The 18,941-nt window shown below is 47.6% G+C and overlaps 1 protein-coding gene across 3 annotated transcripts in view; it reads left to right on the forward strand.

Annotated features, from left to right (window-relative positions):
• LOC118312348 (slit homolog 1 protein-like) overlaps window positions 1-18,941 on the forward strand; it is a 41,825-nt gene that overhangs the window by 15,560 nt on the left and 7,324 nt on the right. For 2 of the 3 annotated variants that reach the window (XM_047333705.1, XM_047333706.1), the window contains exons 8-29: window positions 6,170-6,241; window positions 6,450-6,521; window positions 6,755-6,826; window positions 6,953-7,116; window positions 7,223-7,370; window positions 7,877-7,948; window positions 10,535-10,606; window positions 10,966-11,037; window positions 12,144-12,287; window positions 12,401-12,564; window positions 12,689-12,712; window positions 12,982-13,126; window positions 13,403-13,477; window positions 13,704-13,847; window positions 14,034-14,177; window positions 14,281-14,447; window positions 14,551-14,689; window positions 15,634-15,702; window positions 16,488-16,559; window positions 16,949-17,020; window positions 17,136-17,207; window positions 17,994-18,157. In XM_047333705.1, the coding sequence (XP_047189661.1) occupies window positions 6,170-6,241; window positions 6,450-6,521; window positions 6,755-6,826; window positions 6,953-7,116; window positions 7,223-7,370; window positions 7,877-7,948; window positions 10,535-10,606; window positions 10,966-11,037; window positions 12,144-12,287; window positions 12,401-12,564; window positions 12,689-12,712; window positions 12,982-13,126; window positions 13,403-13,477; window positions 13,704-13,847; window positions 14,034-14,177; window positions 14,281-14,447; window positions 14,551-14,689; window positions 15,634-15,702; window positions 16,488-16,559; window positions 16,949-17,020; window positions 17,136-17,207; window positions 17,994-18,157 (2,339 nt within the window). Of the gene's footprint in view, window positions 1-3,406; window positions 3,556-6,169; window positions 6,242-6,449; window positions 6,522-6,754; window positions 6,827-6,952; window positions 7,117-7,222; window positions 7,371-7,876; window positions 7,949-10,534; window positions 10,607-10,965; window positions 11,038-12,143; window positions 12,288-12,400; window positions 12,565-12,688; window positions 12,713-12,981; window positions 13,127-13,402; window positions 13,478-13,703; window positions 13,848-14,033; window positions 14,178-14,280; window positions 14,448-14,550; window positions 14,690-15,633; window positions 15,703-16,487; window positions 16,560-16,948; window positions 17,021-17,135; window positions 17,208-17,993; window positions 18,158-18,941 lie in introns of those variants that run through there. The other variant, XM_047333707.1, reaches the window with a different exon arrangement.

An 18,941-nucleotide genomic window follows, 5' to 3' on the forward strand; every position in this document is an offset into this window, starting at 1 on the left:
CACACACACACACACCTTGACCTGCAGGTGAACTGTGTGGTCGGGCCGGTCGATACAGAATCCTGAATGTGCACTGCTGAGGTTTTATAGTCTTTTGGTGCTGCGTCCTGTGAACTCGACGCTTCGCGCAAAGCACATTTGCCATTTTCAGCTTTTCGATGACACCAACGTGTGTATCGTCGTGTGTCACTGTCACACATTCGTATTTTCACTGATGGAGTTAGATCTTGTCCTGCGGTCGTTTCCTGTTGGATTCATATCATCTTTACACCGACATGTGCAGCAGCGTACTCCAGGAAATTGGACGCGTGTGTGTGTGTGTGTGTATTTTTGGTCGTTAGGCGGCGTGCCAGGACCGTCCTCGTTAGTGCAGCTGATTGGCGTCTGAGCGACGGCTGCTGGCGCCGTTTACCCGACTAATTTTTCCGAGGGAGCCGAATAGCGACACGCCCGTGACTGTGTGTGATAATTGCTTGCATTAGCACTTGTACTGTGTAATCGTCTGTTTGCGTGCGCGCCTGTGTGTTAATTACACACATTTGCCTCTGTGTTGTGTTTTCCTGCGTGATCACGGGACCTCATTATCTATAGGTGTGTCTGCGGAGCAGCGGGGCTGCCGTGCGGCCGTTCATCGTGTTTGTGATCATTCAGTCTGACTGGATGTTTGTACTGACACGTTTAAATGAGCTCGTTCAAATGATTAAGAGCATCTCGGACACAATTCCCACATCTTACTGATTTTATATAATAAAAAAAACGTATTCACGTAGCAATGAAAAGTTGCATTTATACTAAAACACTTCCTGTCAGTCACGGGTTCCATCCCGTCGCCGCCCAGAGAAGATTCCTCCCTGCTCGTAACTTTCCTCTCACCGTCGCTGTTCTTCGCTCGGGGTCATTTTCCGCAACCGCGGCAGAGTCCGACAAGCTGCTTCCTGTTCACACGCCGACGCGCGCGTGCCCAGTGGACGTGGACGGTCACGTGATGTGTGTGTGTGTGTGTGTGTGTTTTTTGGGTGAGTTAGAGATGAATTCTGACATGGAGCTAAAACTCGCCTTTGTCTCAAAACGCCAAAAAGTAAAATCCCATTCAGCTACGTCTCTGTGTGCTCAGTCCATTTCCATCTTCTTATACATATACTTTATATATATATATATATATATATATATATATATATATATATGTATATATATATATGTATTTCCATAATCGGCAGGACTCATTTGTATTTTTTCTAAAAACCCTGGACTGCGGCCCGGCGCCTGCTGTGTGTGGTGACGGCTTCACGATGGACAGACACATCACTCCCCTTACGAAAACCCACTCCGCTGTTATTCTACGGTCCAGAGAGAGAGAGAGTGTGTGTGTGTGTGTGTGTGTGTGTGTGTGTGTGTGGGAGGTCGGACCACGAACACTGACTCTCGCCTGTCATGTCCGTCCAAAGTAAAGCCGACACGCCGAGGGCAGTGGAAAAGCGCGATGGGAAGAAACGGCCAATCACGGCTCTCAGATCGGTGCTAAGACAAATATTAGTGAGACGGTGGAGAAACACACTCAACTCTCACATCTCTGTTTCGTCTGCTTTATTCTTCCCCCCTCTCTCCCTCGGGGCTTTTCATCATTCCTCCTCCTCCTCCTCCTCCTCTTCTTCTTCCTCCTCCTCAACCTCATCACCTTTCCTTCATCTGCCTTTGGGGTTTTTCAATTAAGCGCTGTGCTTCCCTGTGGAGGGAGGGAGGGATGGAGGGATGGAGGGAGGGAAGGGGAGAAGCAAGTCCACAGGAAGGGAGGTAGAAAAGGATGGAGCAAAGATGGATGATATGAATTTGAAGTAAAAAGAAGCAGAGGGAAGAGGTGAAGGAGCAGGAGGGAGGAGAGCGGAGGAGGGTTGTAATGAAGGAAGGAACAATGGGAGAGAGTGGAGACGGTGACGAGGACGAGCAGGGAAGGACACGAGTAAAGAGGGAGCTGAAAGTAGAGAGGCACAGAGGGAGGGGGAGAGATATTGAGAGGATAAAGAAGACAGGATGAGGATTAGGGAATAGAAAGGGAGGAGGGAGGGATGAAGCGAGAGGGGAGCCTCTATAGCTCTTATTTAATTTGCTGTGTGACGATTGTTCCCTTTTTATTTGAGCTTCATGTTCTCTGTCAAACTGAAACTGTCTGAAACTCCAGCTCCTTTTTTTTTTCAGATTACGATTTTCAGATTATTTTTCCTTCCAGATACATTTTAGCCCACTTGACCCATGATGTCATCTTCTTGGGGGGGAAATTAGGTCAAAGTTCACGAATTTTTATAATGTCTTTTAGCAAAAATGCATTTACAACCACTTGACCACACACACACTTCAAAACTAGAGCCCATTCTGAGGTCAAATACCACATTTGACCTTAAAAGCTCAAAGGTCTCTGCACCAATTATTGTGAAAATCATTCAAACGACCGTTATTTGAGAAATTGCAAACAGAATTGGAAGGAGTTTTTTTTGGCGGTCATCTTTCAATATCCCCGCGCTCTCATAGAACAAAATCTGCAGCGAACTTGACAATGACGTCGTGAAACATTCTGCGAAACGCAGCGTTACGCTAACAACGCGGTGGAGAAAGAGCCGGAGTGATCAGCGACTGAGAACAATCAGAGCGAAACGCCATCACAGCTGGGAACGTCTCTGTCGACCAATCAGACTGCTCCGCGAAGGCCAACCTGTGTTTGACCCGTTGGTGGAGAGAGAGACGGACGGAGAGGTGACGGGGAGGAAAAAGACGAGTGGGAAAGTTTACCTTTCTCACCCTCCTCTGTGAGGGAGGGAGGAGGAGGGAGGAGGATATTGGAACGCCAGGAGAGACGGAGGAACAATGGGAGGGTGAAGAGGAGGAGGGAGGACGGACCCGTTCACAACAGATGACAGGGCGGATCAGAACATGAATAGAGGAGAGACAGAGAGAGAGGGAGCAGGACAGAGAGCAAATATCATGAGACTAGCTACTGTCCACACACACACACACACACACACACACACACACACACACACACACACGGTCCAGCTGTGACCATTCTGTTTCCCTCCAGTAAACATCATATCCAGCCTCCTGGTGTCCTGGCAACAGATGTCCTGGTAACCTGATGGGAAAGCATCTTTAATATTGGGGTGTGTGATTGTGTGTGTGTGTGTGTGTGTGTGTGTGTGTGTGTGTGTGTGTGTGTGTGTGTGCTTGTGCGTGTGCGTGTGTGTGTGTGTGTGTTTCCTGAACTCTGGTTGAAAGTGAAATTGAATCCGAGATGTAAGAAGTGTTCGTCTTTACTTTACCTCTCTTTATCCTGTTAGACATTTTTTCCCGATGTGCCTCATTAATCAGGTGGTTTTGCTGAACTTTACACCTGGTGACCTTCGCCGGACGAATGTTCCCCTCTAAAGTATTGCTGAGAAATATCCCTTATCTGTGACCGAAGCTCCCTCGGCAGCGTCGGTTCTCCGCGGCTCATGTCTGCGAGCGGATGCGACGCTGGCAGGCGGAGAACAGACTCCGGGCAGACAGGCCGAAAACAAATAAAGGGTTAGTTTGGTTCACTGGCCTTCAGCTCTCTCTCTCTCTGAAATGAAGCAGATAAATACTGGACTTCATCTCTTTCCTCCTCCTCCATCTCTTTCTGTCACGCTCCCATCCCTCCTTCCGTCTGTATCGTCATAACAACCCCTCTCTTTCTGTTTGCATCGTCTACTCGACTACTGTTTTTTTGCCAGTAAAGAGATGCAATTTTCACGCTCCTAATTTCTGTTCTTGCTTTTTCTCTATATCATTCTGAACGTCCTTACCATCCCACACACTTTAACCCCATCCATCCATCACGCCGTCCTCCTTTTGGGCCGTGTCTGTCACTCTCTATATCCCTCACCACCTTCCTTTTGCTGCTGAGCTCGGACAGCGTCTAGTAGTTTTAGTTTTTCTTCCTCTGGTTTTGTTCTCGGCGGTGTTGTTTTCTCTTCTTTTTCTTGCAGGCTCACTTATTGCTGCCCGTTAACCACTGACCTCTCCCTGACCCTCTGGTCTGGCCGCAGAGCAGAGAAGCTCGACAGAACCAGAGCTGTGACTGACAGAACACTGAACACGCCGAGTCTGACAACAGAAACAAAAGAGAATGGCCACGGTCATCGTGGCTTTAACAAGGCTGAGAGACGCATAAAATGAAAATTGTTGGGTGGAAGGGAAAAATGGAGGGACAAGTTTAGTTTTTTTTAGTTTCTTTAACCTCTATGTGACCTTGAACTCGCCTTCAAGGTCACATAACTTCAGAGGAGTTGTACTGAAACTCACGCTGGTCTCAGAGCCAACTACTTAGATCTGTGCCAACAAATAAAGTCAAAGCTGTCAGCTGCGCTTCCAGCTGAACGATAGCATTACGAGGCTAGCACAGTTACAGTTAGCATGCTAATATACAAAATAGCAGCTGTTGGATGTTGCCGCGCTGATGTTTAGCGTGTTAGCCTTGTAACATTTAGCGCTTTTACTTTCGCACATTCAGTCCAAAATTTCAATTCTAGAGTTTCAGTCCTTAGATGAAGCTTTCAAAAATATTGAAGTTGTAGTTTTGTTTCCAACATTTTCATGTTCTGTTAGCATATGGCTACGCTGTAGTAATCCCCTGTTTTGCTATGCTACATCAATTTTTAGCATTAACAGCTGTTTACTCACGACTTACCTCTGTTAAAGTTTAATTTTTTTTAAACTTTTGTTTTGCTTCTTTTTCTTTTGCTGAGTATATGTTTTTGGTATATTTTTTTGCTTTTATTTCGATAGAAACATTGAAGGAGAGTTGAGTAATGACGCGCAGCACATGGTGGCTGGCTAAAGGCGTGTGTGCCCCCATGCGGTTTATATGCGGCATGACCTTTTGTTTAATCGGGTGCCATTTCGGTGCCATCTATCGATGTGAGCATGCTAACCAGCTCAAAATATTTTTGATTAGACAATAATAATAAAACGTTAACATGCTAGGGCTGCACGGTGGTGTGGTGGTTAGCACCTTCGCCTCACAGCAAGAAGGTCCAGGGCCTTTCTGTGTGGAGTTTGCATGTTCTCTCGTGTGAATGCGTGGGTTCCCTCCGGGTTCTCCGGCTTCCTCCCACAGTCCAGAGACATGAGAATGGGGTCAGGTTCATTGGAGACTCTAAATTGACCGTAGGTGTGAATGTGAGAGTGGATGGTTGTTGGTCTCTGTATGTGGCCCTGTGATAGGCTGGAGACCTGTCCAGGGTGAACCCCGCCTCCCATGTCACCTGGGATTGGCTCCAGCCCCCCACGACCCTTAAATGAATAAAGCGGTAGACGATGGATGGATGGAGATAACATGCTACAGAATATGCCTCTGGAGACAAAAGGTTATTTTACTTTCCCAGTGGAAACGGGCAGTTACTATTTTATTCGTCCCCTTATTTTCTGACTCCAGCAAATCAGAAGAGGAAAAAAACAAATAAAAGCCTCCAATAGATCCAGATTCATCTTTTACACTTTGATCTGCCATCGGCCGGAGACGTGTTCCGAGTCCGGCCGTGTCACAAACGGTGCATATATTACATGTCAGCAGTGGAGGGTCGCAGTAAATTGGGTGTTTCCTCTGCCGTCACGCTCTCTGCTCTGACCCCAACATTAATGGAGTGTGTCTGAGGTCCTGCAGGGCCAGAGATGATGTGTACACCGTCCTCTGTGGCTCATCACACACACACACACACACACACACTTTATCTTCCCTTTGGTTTTGCACTTCTTCCCTTTGGCTTCTGTTGTTGTTGTTGCTGCTGCAGATGTCGTTCTTTTCCCCGCACCGTCTTCCTCGTGGTACAGTAGCAGTGAATCTCTTCCTGCTTCTGTCAGCAGTCAAGTCGGCCTGTTGTAGTACATGTGACCCTCTGCGCCTCGGGCGAGAGCCATCTGATTGCTCCCCCCCTCCAGTTTCCTCCAGGATGGAGGGAAAACTCCATTAAGATAAAGAAGAAGTGGTATCTGGCTGGTAATGGGGTGGAACATCCTAAGAATGAGACGTGATGTTGGCAGGACGGCCCAGGAAGGAAGATCTGATCAGACTGATTTCTTTTTTAATTTAAATAATGCTTTAAATTCGTACAGGGTTTCCTTTTCAAACAGCATGTTTTTCCTTTCTCTGTTTTTTCAGGGACCTGAGTGAAAACGGCATCCAGGCCATCCCGAGGAGAGCGTTCAGAGGAGCCACGGACCTCAAGAACCTGTGCGTGAAGGCATAGACACAAGCACACACACACACACACACACACACACACACACACACACACACACAGTAAACAGCGTCAACTGAACGTCACGTACAAGTGCCAAATGATCTCGTCCGTGCAGATTCACGTCAGACGCTCCAGTGTCCTTGAACACAACCAAGCGAGTTGTGTGACGTTGAGTTTGTGCTCTTTTTTCTTCCCCAGTCAACTGGATAAAAACCACATCAGCTGTATCGAGGAGGGGGCGTTCCGAGCTCTGCGATCCCTGGAAGTCCTGTGAGTATCCTGAGGAAGAAAAAAAAACCCACTGAGGTAACACAGACACGCTTTGGCGTCTTGTCCGCCGATTGTGCCACATTCACTTCCGACCGAGGTTTTGTTTTTCCGTGGTAGGAGTATGAAGTTTTCAAAACATTTTACTCACAACATCCTGGTGTCACCTAATCCTCTCCTCTGGAACTCTTCCACCTCTTTCTGTTTCCTCTTCTGTCCATCTCCCCGTGTCTCAGCACGCTGAACAACAACAACATCAGCAGTATTCCAGTCTCCAGTTTCAACCACATGCCGAAGCTGCGCACCTTGTGAGTCCGTCACTACATTACCCAGAATGCTCGAGGAGACAGTTTACCTCACGCTCCTTTGTCCCGTCTTCCCTCCCTCTTCCCCTCGGCCTCCCCTCTCTCCGTCCCCCTCCGCCCGGTCCCCAGCCGTCTCCACTCCAACTCCCTGCGCTGCGACTGTCACCTGGCCTGGTTGTCTCCGTGGCTGCGGCAGCGTCCGGCGTTGGGCCTCTACACGCAGTGCAGCTCCCCTCCCACGCTCAGGGGCCTCAACCTCGCCGAGCTGCGCAAGAATGACTTTGCCTGCTCAGGTACGGCAGCTCAGCGCTTTGCACCACGCGCCGTTTTACGGTTTGCGAGATGGAAGTCGGAATGTTTTTTACTCTCTTGTCGTATGGTTGGTCTTTGTTTTTCCAGGCCACGGCGGCAGTGCCTTCGTGCAGCCGTGCAGCCTGGCGTCCGGCTCCTGTCCGCCCATGTGCTCCTGCAGCAACAACATCGTGGACTGTCGGGGGAGGGGCCTCACCGCCATCCCCGCCCACCTGCCCGAGGCCATGACGGAGATGTGGGTAGTTTCCTGAAATGTTTGGCGACACATTCTTCCAGTAGATTTCCATTCCTCAAGAACGTGCGCAGTCCCTCCATGTGTGGATCTCCGTCCTCCCAGATGAGACCTAAAACAATGTGTTACACATCTCGTTCTGACGGGCAAATTATTACGTTTGAAAATGATCTAATTTTTAACGAGAACGTTATAACGAGAAAAATATGTTGTAGTAACGAGAAAACACCTGAGATCTTTTTAAAACTCGGACGTCGGGGCTTTGGATGGATTCGGGCCTATGCGTTCCTTTTCGTAGATGCCTGCGGGAAAAACTGTCTCAAAAGTCCATTATTCCGATCATTGTACACATTTGTAACTCGTATCTTTCGCTTGTCGATCGTGTGAAACACATTTGTGACCTTTTTGAGACTCATTTCTCTCCGTGTGCTGTGGTGCACAGTGAGTTGTACGTGACCTGCTGTGGTGTGTAACAACCTACACGGATGTTTCTCTCTCTCTCTCTCCAGTCGTCTGGAGCAGAACGGCATCAAGTCGGTTCCTCCGGGCGCCTTCACCTCCTACAAGAAGCTGCGACGAATGTGAGTCCTGCAGAGAAGCACGGCTCGACTTATTTGTTTTATTTAGCACGGTAACACAACGCGGAAAAACTTGTGCAGGCGAGATTAAGAGAAAAACCTCTCCAGGCTTATAAAAGCAAGTTCGCCTAGATACGTATTACAAGGAAATATAAAAGTCATGTAATCCACGGAATTGACACTGACCTCATCTCAGCTCTGCTGAGTTATATAAGTTAATAATAAGTTATTTAGGTAATGACGAATGACCGTTGGTTTTCCTGTACCTCACATACAAGGCACAAAAATGATAAAGAGAAACCTTCATTTTAAAGCACCTTTGGTGTTTATGGGAGGTACTTTGGTGAAACAAAGTTAAAAGAAAAAGTTAAAAGCCAAAGTAGCCTATAAACCAAATGGGTATCCGCTGTTTCTGCTTTTGAAAAAAGAGATGACTGGTGTTTTGAAAACTGTGATGTGCCAACTGGACCGCCTCCTCCTCCGCCTCCTCCTCCTCCTCCTCCTCCTCCTCCTCCTCCTTTCATCCTCCTCCTCCTCCTCCTCCGCCTCCTCCTCCTCTCATCCACCTCCTCCTCCTCCTCCTCCTCCTCCTCCTCCTCTCATCCGCCTCCTCCTCCTCCTCCTCCTCTCATCCGCTTCCTCCTCCTCCTCCTCCTCCTCCTCCTACTCCTCCTCCTCCTCCTCCTCCTCTCATCCGCCTCCTCCTCCGCCTCCTCCTCCTCCTCCTCCTCCTCCTCCTCCTCCTCTCATCCTCCTCCTCCTCCTCCTCCTCCTCCTCCTCCTCCTCCTCCTCTTCCTCCTCCTCCTCCGCCTCCTCCTCCTCCTCCTCCTCCTCCTCCTCCTCTCATCCTCCTCCTCTTCCTCCTCCTCCTCCTCCTCCTCCTCCTCCTCCTCTTCCTCCTCCTCCTCCTCGTCCGCCACCTCCTCCTCCTCATCCTCATCCTCCTCCTCAGTCGCCACCGTTCACCGAGCTGTGGTTTTTCCCGCTCGACATAACAAACAGCCCCAGTGGATTTTCACTATCGCGGGGCACTTGATTTATGTCGGCCTGCGAGCAGACCTAGTCCCCATCAGAGGCCCTTTTTTTAATGGTCTCAGTTGACGACTCGGGCGCATTTCTTTGTGATCTGGTACATGTGTTTTTCAACCACAATAATAATGCTCATGACTTTTTGACTCCTTCTTTGTGGTCGCTGCTTTTCCCTTTGCCCACTTCTATCCTCAGACATTCTCTTCTCTCCATCTTTGTCTCTCGGCGGTTTTTCCTTTTCCTCTCAGTCTTTTCCCGCCCGTCCTTCGCCCTCTTACATCATCACTGCGAAACTGTCCTGAGCGCCAACACTTGGGGGTTGATTACATTACCAGGCGGGGATTAAGTGGTTCGTAGAATATTCACGATGACAGTTGAGCGACTTGACGTGGCGGCAGAGCGAGGATTTCTTTTCTAATCCAACATGTTTGTGGTTCCGGCCTGTCGGAGCGAATCAGACACGTGAAAACGGTGACTTGGGCCAGAAGAGCGTCTCACTCACAGTCCCCCCGTCCTCTCGCTCGAGTCGGGTGACTCCACTTCATCAATGGTTTCTATTTGTTCTCATCTGATTACTGGATTTGGAAAAATAAACAATAAAAAAAACATCGGTGCACGTTTGACCCCAGAGAAAATGACCCACGAGTAATGTAACATGAAAAAGAAATGCACCGTTAAACACTCCAGTAATACGCTTTTAACACAGGACACAGATTCAAACAAAGCCAAAAAGAAAAGACTGGCAAGTATTAGCAGATAAAACATTGTTATATATAATAATAGTATCACAAGAACGTGTAATTGTGCGGACAAAAGACCTTGGAGAACAAATACTTGGTTTCAAGTTCGAGTCTAAATCCTGGCAGCAGAATTTTTTACAAAACAAGCAAGAGATTCTGTCAGAGACCAGAAGGAAAACGATCTGCAGACATGAACGATAGATGATAATAATAATAATAATAATAATAATATACTTTATTAATAGATCACTTATCGAAACAACGTACAAAGTGCTTGACAGAGAGAAATAGAAAAGTGTACGACAGAGATATGGAGATAAAATGAAATACGAGATGGAGTGATACTAAAACTAAATAAGACACAAGATGGAATAATGATAAGAAACAGGCGGCTCAGATAAAATCAGAGAAGGCTGCACGATAAAAGATTGTTTTCAGGAGAAACTTGAAGAAGAAGACACTGAATCAAGGGATTAAAAGTTCTCCAATGTTAAAAATCTGGAGCCGTGAAAAGTGATATATACGTTTTTTATATGAATCCTCAAACAAACGGCGAGGATAAAGCAGGAGAAGTCTGTTGCTATTATCAAAGCGTGAGGAGATAAAAGTTTCTGCCTCTCTGGGATTTAGTCACGATCCTGAGCTGATGAAAACAAGATGATGATCATGACCCCTGCCTCTTAAAAGTGACTGTGGAAACGGGACAATGAGTGTGTGTTGACCCACGCGGCAAAACAAAAGTGAAGCAGTTGAACAGTTCTTTGGCGAGAAAGTGTGTCTGTGACTTAAGTGTGTGTTGTATATATTTTCTCCCCCCAGAGACCTGAGTAACAACCAGATATCCGAGATCGCTCCAGATGCTTTCCACGGCCTCAAAGCTCTCAACTCGCTGTGAGTGACCCTGACACACACACACACTCCTGAGTGACTGTCTGTGTGTGTGTGTGTGTGTGTGTGTGTGTGTGTGTGTAAATAAACTGCCGGAGTGTTATGAGAGTGTCTCCACCAATATGTGTGTGTCTGCGTCGAGCCTCCGTATGTTTCACCGCATGCGTGCCTTCGTGCGACTTGTTGGTATGAATAATGTAAAAGTGGCGCCCGCTCCCTGTAAACACGTTTCCTATGGATTACATCACGTCGTACAAACAGTCACAGCGGGTGGTCCGTGTGTGTGTGTGTGTGTGTGTGTGTTACAATTGAAGTGCTAATAAAACAGATACAGTGTGAGTGACGAGCGTCTCCGTGTGCAGGGTTCTGTACGGTAACAAGATCACGGAGCTGCCCGGCGGCGTGTTCGATGGCCTCGCCTCGCTGGAGCTGCTGTGAGTCCACAACACCAACTTTCATCATATCAGTTTCCATCATTGACACACCGACTGTGTTCTAACATAAATGAATCTCAGGCGTCAGACGACTTGAACGTGCTCAGGTTTACACTGAGAGATGGAAACTAATGTGTGTTTATGAACAGATTTAGTCAAATCAACCTTGTTCCTTCTCACTGACTTGGTTCCCTCTTACTGACTTGGTTCCCTCTTACTGACTTGGTTCTTCTCACTGACTTGGTTCCTTCTTACTAACTTTGATCCTTGTTGCTGACTTTGTTCTTCTTACTGACTTGGTTCCTTCTCACTGACTTGTATCCTTCTTACTGACTTGGTTCTTCTTACTGACTTGGTTCTTCTTATTGACTTGGTTCTTCTCACTGACTTGGTTCCTTCTCACTGACTTCGTTCTTCTCACTGACTTGTATCCTTCTTACTGACTTGTTTCCTTCTCACTGACTTGGTTCTTCTTACTGACTTGGTTCCTTCTCACTGACTTGGTTCTTCTCACTGACTTGTATCCTTCTTACTGACTTGGTTCCTTCTCATTGACTTGGTTCCTTCTTACTGACTTGGTTCTTCTTATTGACTTGGTTCTTCTTACTGACTTGGTTCTTCTTATTGACTTGGTTCTTCTCACTGACTTGGTTCTTCTCACTGACTTGGTTCCTTCTCACTGACTTGGTTCTTCTTACTGACTTGGTTCCTTCCCACTGACTTGGTTCTTCTCACTGACTTGTATCCTTCTTACTGACTTGGTTCCTTCTCATTGACTTGGTTCCTTCTCACTGACTTTGTTCTTCTTACTGACTTGGTTCCTTCTTACTGACTTGGTTCCTTGTTGCTGACTTGGTTCTTCTCGCTGACTTGGTTCCTTCTCACTGACTTTGTTCTTCTTACTGACTTTGTTCTTCTTACTGACTTGGTTCCTTCTCATTGACTTTGTTCTTCTTACTGACTTGGTTCCTTCTCACTGACTTTGTTCTTCTTACTGACTTGGTTCCTTGTTGCTGACTTGGTTCCTTCTTACTGACTTGTTTCCTTCTTACTGACTTGGTTCTTCTCACTGACTTGGTTCCTTCTTGCCGTCTGTTGTCCTCCAGGCTGCTGAATGCCAATAAGATCCACTGCATCAGGGCCACGGTGTTTAAAGACCTGGAGAACATGGCTCTTCTGTCGCTGTACGACAACAAGATCCAGAGTTTGGCCAAAGGAACCTTCAGCTCCCTGCACAGCATCCAGACACTGTGAGACCACACACACACACACACACACACAAACTGTACTGTCCAAAATTCCTGTTCTCTTTGGCTCTGTTCCACCACATTGACGCGCCCCTCCCCGGATGATTTCCCATCAGCCACCTGGCCCAGAACCCCTTCGTGTGCGACTGTAATGTGAAGTGGCTGGCCGACTTCCTGCGCTCCAACCCCATAGAGACCAGCGGCGCCCGCTGCGCCAGCCCTCGCCGCCTCGCCAACAAACGCATCGCACAGATCAAGAGCAACAAGTTCCGATGCTCCGGTCAGTGCTGCCACGTGTGCGTGTGTGTGTGTGTGTGTGTGTGTGAGTGTGTGAGTGTGTGAGCTCCTTTAAAGCTTCCTTACGTTTTGATTGACAGTTTTCTTTCTTTTCCCCCCCATGACAGCCAAAGAGCAGTACCACATCCCAGGTGATCATGTGTGTTTGTATGTACATTTGTGTGCGTGTGTGTGTGTGTGTGTGTGTGTGTGTGTGTGTGTGTGTGTGTCTCGTATCTTTCTGATTCAGCATCAATAATTCTGCAGACATGTGGGTGAAACAGCTCATCATCATCAGTCATTATCATTCAAATCAGAAATACTAATATCTGCCACAGATATCTCTATCAGTTGGACCCACGAGTGTTCATCTTTGTGTGTGTGTGTGTGTGTGTGTGTGTGTGTGTGTGTGTGTGTCCAGGCACCGAGGACAGACGTCAGAGCTACGAGTGTAACAGTAAGCCAGTGTGTCCCGCCAAATGTCGCTGTGAGGCCAATGTGGTCGACTGCTCCAACCTTCGCCTCACCAAGTTCCCAGAACACCTGCCCTCCTCCACCGAAGAGCTGTGAGGCGCACACACACACACACACACACACCCACAGACACACACACACGCACACACACACATTCATACAGTGTGGCATTTGACTACACACATGCTGAGCACAGCTCCTTCATGTTTATTCATGTTGACATGTATCTATATGGACTAATGCTGCATGGATGCACACACAAGCTGGACAAACACACACACACACACACACACACACACACACATTCCAAACCAACTCTTCTGCTAATGATGTTTGTCATGTCCGGTCTCTCTCTCTGATCGTCGCAGGCGTCTCAACAACAACGACCTCTCCGTGCTGGAGGCCACTGGCGCCTTCAAGGGCCTGTCGCAGCTCAAGAAAATGTAGGTCGCTCAGATAAACTTCAACAATGGCCTTCTTTTCAAAAGTGAACGGGCATGAAACGGAGACTTGAAAATGTTTTACTGGAATAAAAGTACACGGAAAAATCTAGTCAAAACAGTAACAAGAGAACTTCTACTGAATTTATTTCACCGCCTGAAAACATCCTGTACCGTAGCTGACAACATCTGCTATTGTTTGGTTTTTCTCTTCCTCGCGTCCTTCCAGTAACCTGAGCAACAACAAGATCTCGGACATCGAGGACGGAGCGTTCGACGGCGCCTCCTCCGTGGTGGAGCTCCACCTCACAGCCAATCACCTGGAGTCCGTCCGAGGGAGCATGCTCAAAGGCATGGAGGGCCTGCGCATGCTGTGAGTTCACCCGCTCGCTCGTCACACTCAGCGCGATTTTAATACATCGCAGATAAACTACGTCAAAATCCCCAAAGACCTCTGACCGAGTGTGTGTGTGTATGTGTGTGTGTGTGTTTTGTGTGTTTGTGTGTGTGTGTGTGTGTGTGTGTGTGTGTGTGTGTGTGTGTGTGTGTGTGCGTGCAGGATGCTGAGGAACAACCGCATCAGCTGCATCCACAACGGCAGCTTCAGCGGTTTGACCAACGTCAGGCTCCTCTCGCTCTACGACAACCAGCTGAGCACCATCCTGCCCGGGGCCTTCGACACCCTGCCCAACCTGTCCACGCTGTCAGTGACACGCGTGACGCAGACATGAACTGTTACGTGGTGTTTGTCGTTTCTTTATCGTCATCTTCATCTCCTGCTCTTTCCTCTTTTTCAAATCCACCAGGAACCTCCTGGCCAATCCTTTCAACTGCGACTGCCGTCTGTCCTGGTTCGGGGCCTGGCTGCGGAGCAGGCGAATCGTGACGGGGAACCCTCGCTGCCAGGGCCCCGCCTTCCTCCGCGAGATCCCGCTGCAGGACGTGGCTGTGCCCGACTTCCGCTGCGAGGACGGTACAGTGCACACGCTCTCGCTTTTTTCAACTTGTCAGCAGCCTTTTGACGACCTCACAGAGTGAGATATCACCTCTTGTGTCTCGTGTTCCCGTCTGTTCAGGCTCTGTGCTGGACGACAGCCGCTGTGCTCCGGGGCCTCAGTGTCCGAACCAGTGCACCTGCATGGACACGGTGGTCCGCTGCAGCAACAAGCACCTGCAGGGGCTGCCCAGGGGGCTTCCCCGCAACGTCACCGAGCTGTGAGTCGCGTCGCGGCGTCAGATAATATCAAGGACTTTGTGGAGATACTTTGAATCCAATGCAGCAAATAAAATAAGTAACAGTTATTATCCTCCCAGAGATTTTAATCTTCTAGGATTAAAAGGTTGTAATTATGTTTCTAAAATGATTCTTAACGCGACAAAGTCAATGCAAAGACGTGAGCAGAAGCGAAGTTCGCAGTTGACATTTTTGAACTTAAGCTAAAAATATTCATGTGATGCAACGTCGCGAAAGCCAATTAGCGCTGAGATCCTCCCAAACGTCACTGACCGTGTCTGACAGCGTACAGGCGGAGATTCTCCGGTTGTGGTCCGTCGCGCGACTAAATATAAATGATCCGGCAACAAACCTCGCACGGATTACGCAAAGAGAAAACTCACTTTGATTAGCAGGCGTTTGATTAGCCTGAAGGATTTATTTGATTTGACACTTCATTTATATTTGTAAAACAAAACCTAGGAAGTTTTTCCTGTTCATTCAGCGCTACGTTAATTTAAAGGACCAGTGTGTAGGATTTAGTGACATCTAGTGGTGGAGTTGCAGATTGCAACCGACTGAAAACCCCCTCCCCTCACTACGGTGGCCTTCAGGGAACATATAAACATGAACGAACCCTCTCTACAGCCAGTGTCTGGTTTTTCCCTTCTGGGCTACTGTAGAAACATGGACCTGCTCCAAATAAAGACAAAAAGGACCTAACCTCAGGTAACCATTCTGATGATTATACACTAATGAAAACGTTAGATCCTCCTGAATCCTGCACACTGGACCTTAAACATTATGAGAAACGTATGAATTTATAGACACAAAAACTCTCTGATGTATATAATTCAGAAACCATCTCAGATTTTTCTTTGACAGACACTGTGAGTAATTTATTAGAAATGACAAACTGATAAACTTCTTCCTGTCGTCCTCGCAGGTATCTGGATGGAAACCAGTTCACCAGCGTTCCCAAAGACTTGGCCTCCTTCAAGTACCTGCAGCTCGTGTAAGAGATTTGTCGTCTCTCACCAAACACTGTGGAAACACTTCCTCTGCTCACACACCTCCACTCAATTAAATATTAATAATATACAAGGCAGCCGGGGGAAGAATTGGACACGGAGGCATTTTGTTTTATTGTTTTCCTTTTGCGTTTCAGCACATTGGACTGGAAATGAAACCAAAAACAGAGACTTTCTGGTTTCGGCGCTGGTGCCGACTTGAAATGAAATCAAAAATATGTCAAACATCGATAAAACTTTTATTTTTCTCTTTTAACTCAACGTTTCACCGTCTCCTCAAATCTGGTGACTGTTTATTAAAAGAGCCACTGTTCTCTCCACTGATTTGTTTTTTGTTATTTGATGTAAACATCTGTAATGTACAGTATATCAGGGAGTAGAAGCACCTTCACCCTCCCACTTTATTTGACGCCTTTCTGTTTTGCCGCAGCTTTTTAATTATCAATGAGACATCGATCCAACATTTAAACATGGTAGTTAGTAGACGGGATAATAACGCCACATGCACTGTTAGTTATGAATATATCCAGCAGGGGGAGCTGTGGACTGTGTACTCAGTAAATCTGTCCTGCTTAATGAGCCTACGCACACACACACACACACACACACACACACACACACACACATGCGTGAGCAACTCAGCTCACTGATGAGCAGCATATAAGAGAAAAGGTGTGTCTCAGTGTGTGTTATTAGTTTGTGTATCTGATTGGACTCCATGTCGTCTGTGTGTGTGTGTGTGTGTGTGTGTGTGTGTTTCTTTCTGCAGAGACCTGAGCAACAATAAGATCAGCTCGTTGTCCGACGACTCCTTCTCCAACATGAGCCAGCTCACCACGCTGTGAGTCCACCGACACGGACGCGTCATGTGTGTCAGATTAAAAGTTCACTTCCGGGTCTTTGATTTCTAGGGGGCTACGTGAACGTTACACCCTGCAGTTAAACAAGGGTCAAAGAGGTCAAGAGTCCTGCTATTGACCCCTACAGTTTAAACTCCAGTGACTTACCCTGCGTTCCATTACACCTCAGAACTCAGATCTCTGAACCCGGAAGGGTGGGTTGGTAATTCCGAGTTCAGAGGTGTAATGGAAACGCAGGGTAGGTTTATTTAATTGGCTTCATCCAGAGAGAAACAGTTTGATGATATATGTCGTCGATGAACTTTAGACATACATTTTTAAACACCTGTGTTTCCAACATGATGATGTTGTGTGTTTTTCCTCGTGTCAGGATCCTCAGCTACAACTCGCTGCGCTGTATCCCTCCGCTGGCGCTGGGCGGCCTGCGCTCTCTGAGGCTGCTGTGAGCTCACACACACACACACACACACACACACACACACACGCGCACACACAAACACACGCAGGTTTTTGGACTTGTTCAATGTTCACCCTCGGCATTGTGCTCCATCTTCCAGCTCTCTCCATGGCAACGACATCTCCGAGCTGCAGCAGGGCATCTTCAGCGACGTGGCCTCGCTATCTCACCTGTAAGCCGCCAGATATACATGTAGTTCTCACACACACACACACACTCCGTTACACTTGTGTGTGTGTGTGTGTGTGTGTGTGTGTGTGTCTCTCTCTCTATATGGCTCCAGTGGTTTTCAAGTAGCAGTCTGTTGGATTGGATTAGCTGAAGAGATCCATCATTTCCCATGGCTTCATTGATCCGAGGCGTGCGTGTGCGTGTGCGTGTGCGTGTGTGTGTGTGTGTGTGTGTGTGTGAGTGTGTGTGTGAGAGAGAGCAGAGCTGTGAGGTGTGACAGCGTCCCCGTGTGGCTGTGAAAATCAGTGCAGGGCCTGTTCATGCCTCATTCCTTCTTTTCCATTTCCCTGTTCTGTCCTTGTCCTCCCTTCCTCACATCCTCTTCATCCTTCCACATGCATTCCATATGATTCCCTCCCTCTCGCTTTCACCTTCACCTCGTCTCGTCTTAAACATCACGTCGGAACATTTTTTAAAGCAAGAAACACAAAAGAAAACACAAAGAGCTCTTCCTGAAAAAACAACTGTTGACACGAAAAACATTAGTCCGTTCCAAATCTATACTGTAACTGCTGTAGAGGAAATGTTCATGAGTTTTAAAATAAGATATAAGATATGATATTCCTTCATGCGTCCCAGGACGGGGAACTTTGGAACTTTCTCCCTTCTTCCTTTTGTACTTTTAAATACTTTCTCTTTCCTCTTTCTCTTGATCCTAAACCAGGACTGCTCCTCTTCCTCCCCTGACTCTTTGTATCTTCCTCCTTATCTCCTTGTCTTCCTGCAGAGCGATCGGAGCGAACCCTCTGTACTGTGACTGCCGTCTGCTCTGGCTGTCCGACTGGGTGAAGAGCGGCTACAAGGAGCCCGGCATCGCCCGCTGCGCCGGCCCCCGCGGCATGGAGGGCAAGCTGCTGCTCACCACGCCCGCCGACAAGTTCCAGTGTCTGGGTGAGTGAGGAGGAAGAGGGGGGGAAGAGCTCCGGAGAGACTTTGTTGGTGTGTTTGTACTACTTCTCACTTGATCCCTAACGTCAGTGAATATTTTCCCGAGGAGTTCATGGTTCGATCTTTCAAGTCTTTTGCAATACGTGATGTTCATGTTGCGCGTTATTTATGAGGCAAATAGACGAGAAAGCGCCGTATGTATTGGGGGCAGGGATGGCGCGCGATTGACAGCTGGTACCGTCCAATCGGTGCATGGTTGCAGGTGTAGGTGGACGAGCTCTGGGCCAGGTAAGGCCACACCCCCACGCAAGATGGCGCCGGGCAAAATGCAAGACTGGAGGCTTCAAAGCTTCTCACAAACGCCACGGCGTCACGGCGGATCGACACTTTCACCAAGTTTCGTGGAAATTCGTACAGTAGATTTTGCGTAATCCTGCTGACAAACAAACAAACGAACAAACAAACGCACTGGGATGAAAACATAACAGTCCTTACATCTGCTTATGAAAGAATTATGACCGACAAGCGAGCAGGACATTTATTTTTACAGCACACTTTTGTTTCCTGCTGGACACAACTACACAAAAGGCCTCTCTGTTTCTAAACGATCTCAAACACGTCTTTGTTTGTACGAAACCAGTTAATACGCAGATAATCACAATGTTCCTCATCGCGCTCACGTGGGTGATGTTGATGATGATGATGATGATGATGATGATGCCACACGACTGCAACTTTCCACCAGAGCCAAAGAAAATTTGATGGCGTCATGAAGTAATTTTATTTG

The sequence above is a fragment of the Scophthalmus maximus genome, chromosome 8 (assembly GCF_022379125.1).
Source record: "Scophthalmus maximus strain ysfricsl-2021 chromosome 8, ASM2237912v1, whole genome shotgun sequence".
Taxonomy (NCBI): domain Eukaryota; kingdom Metazoa; phylum Chordata; class Actinopteri; order Pleuronectiformes; family Scophthalmidae; genus Scophthalmus; species Scophthalmus maximus.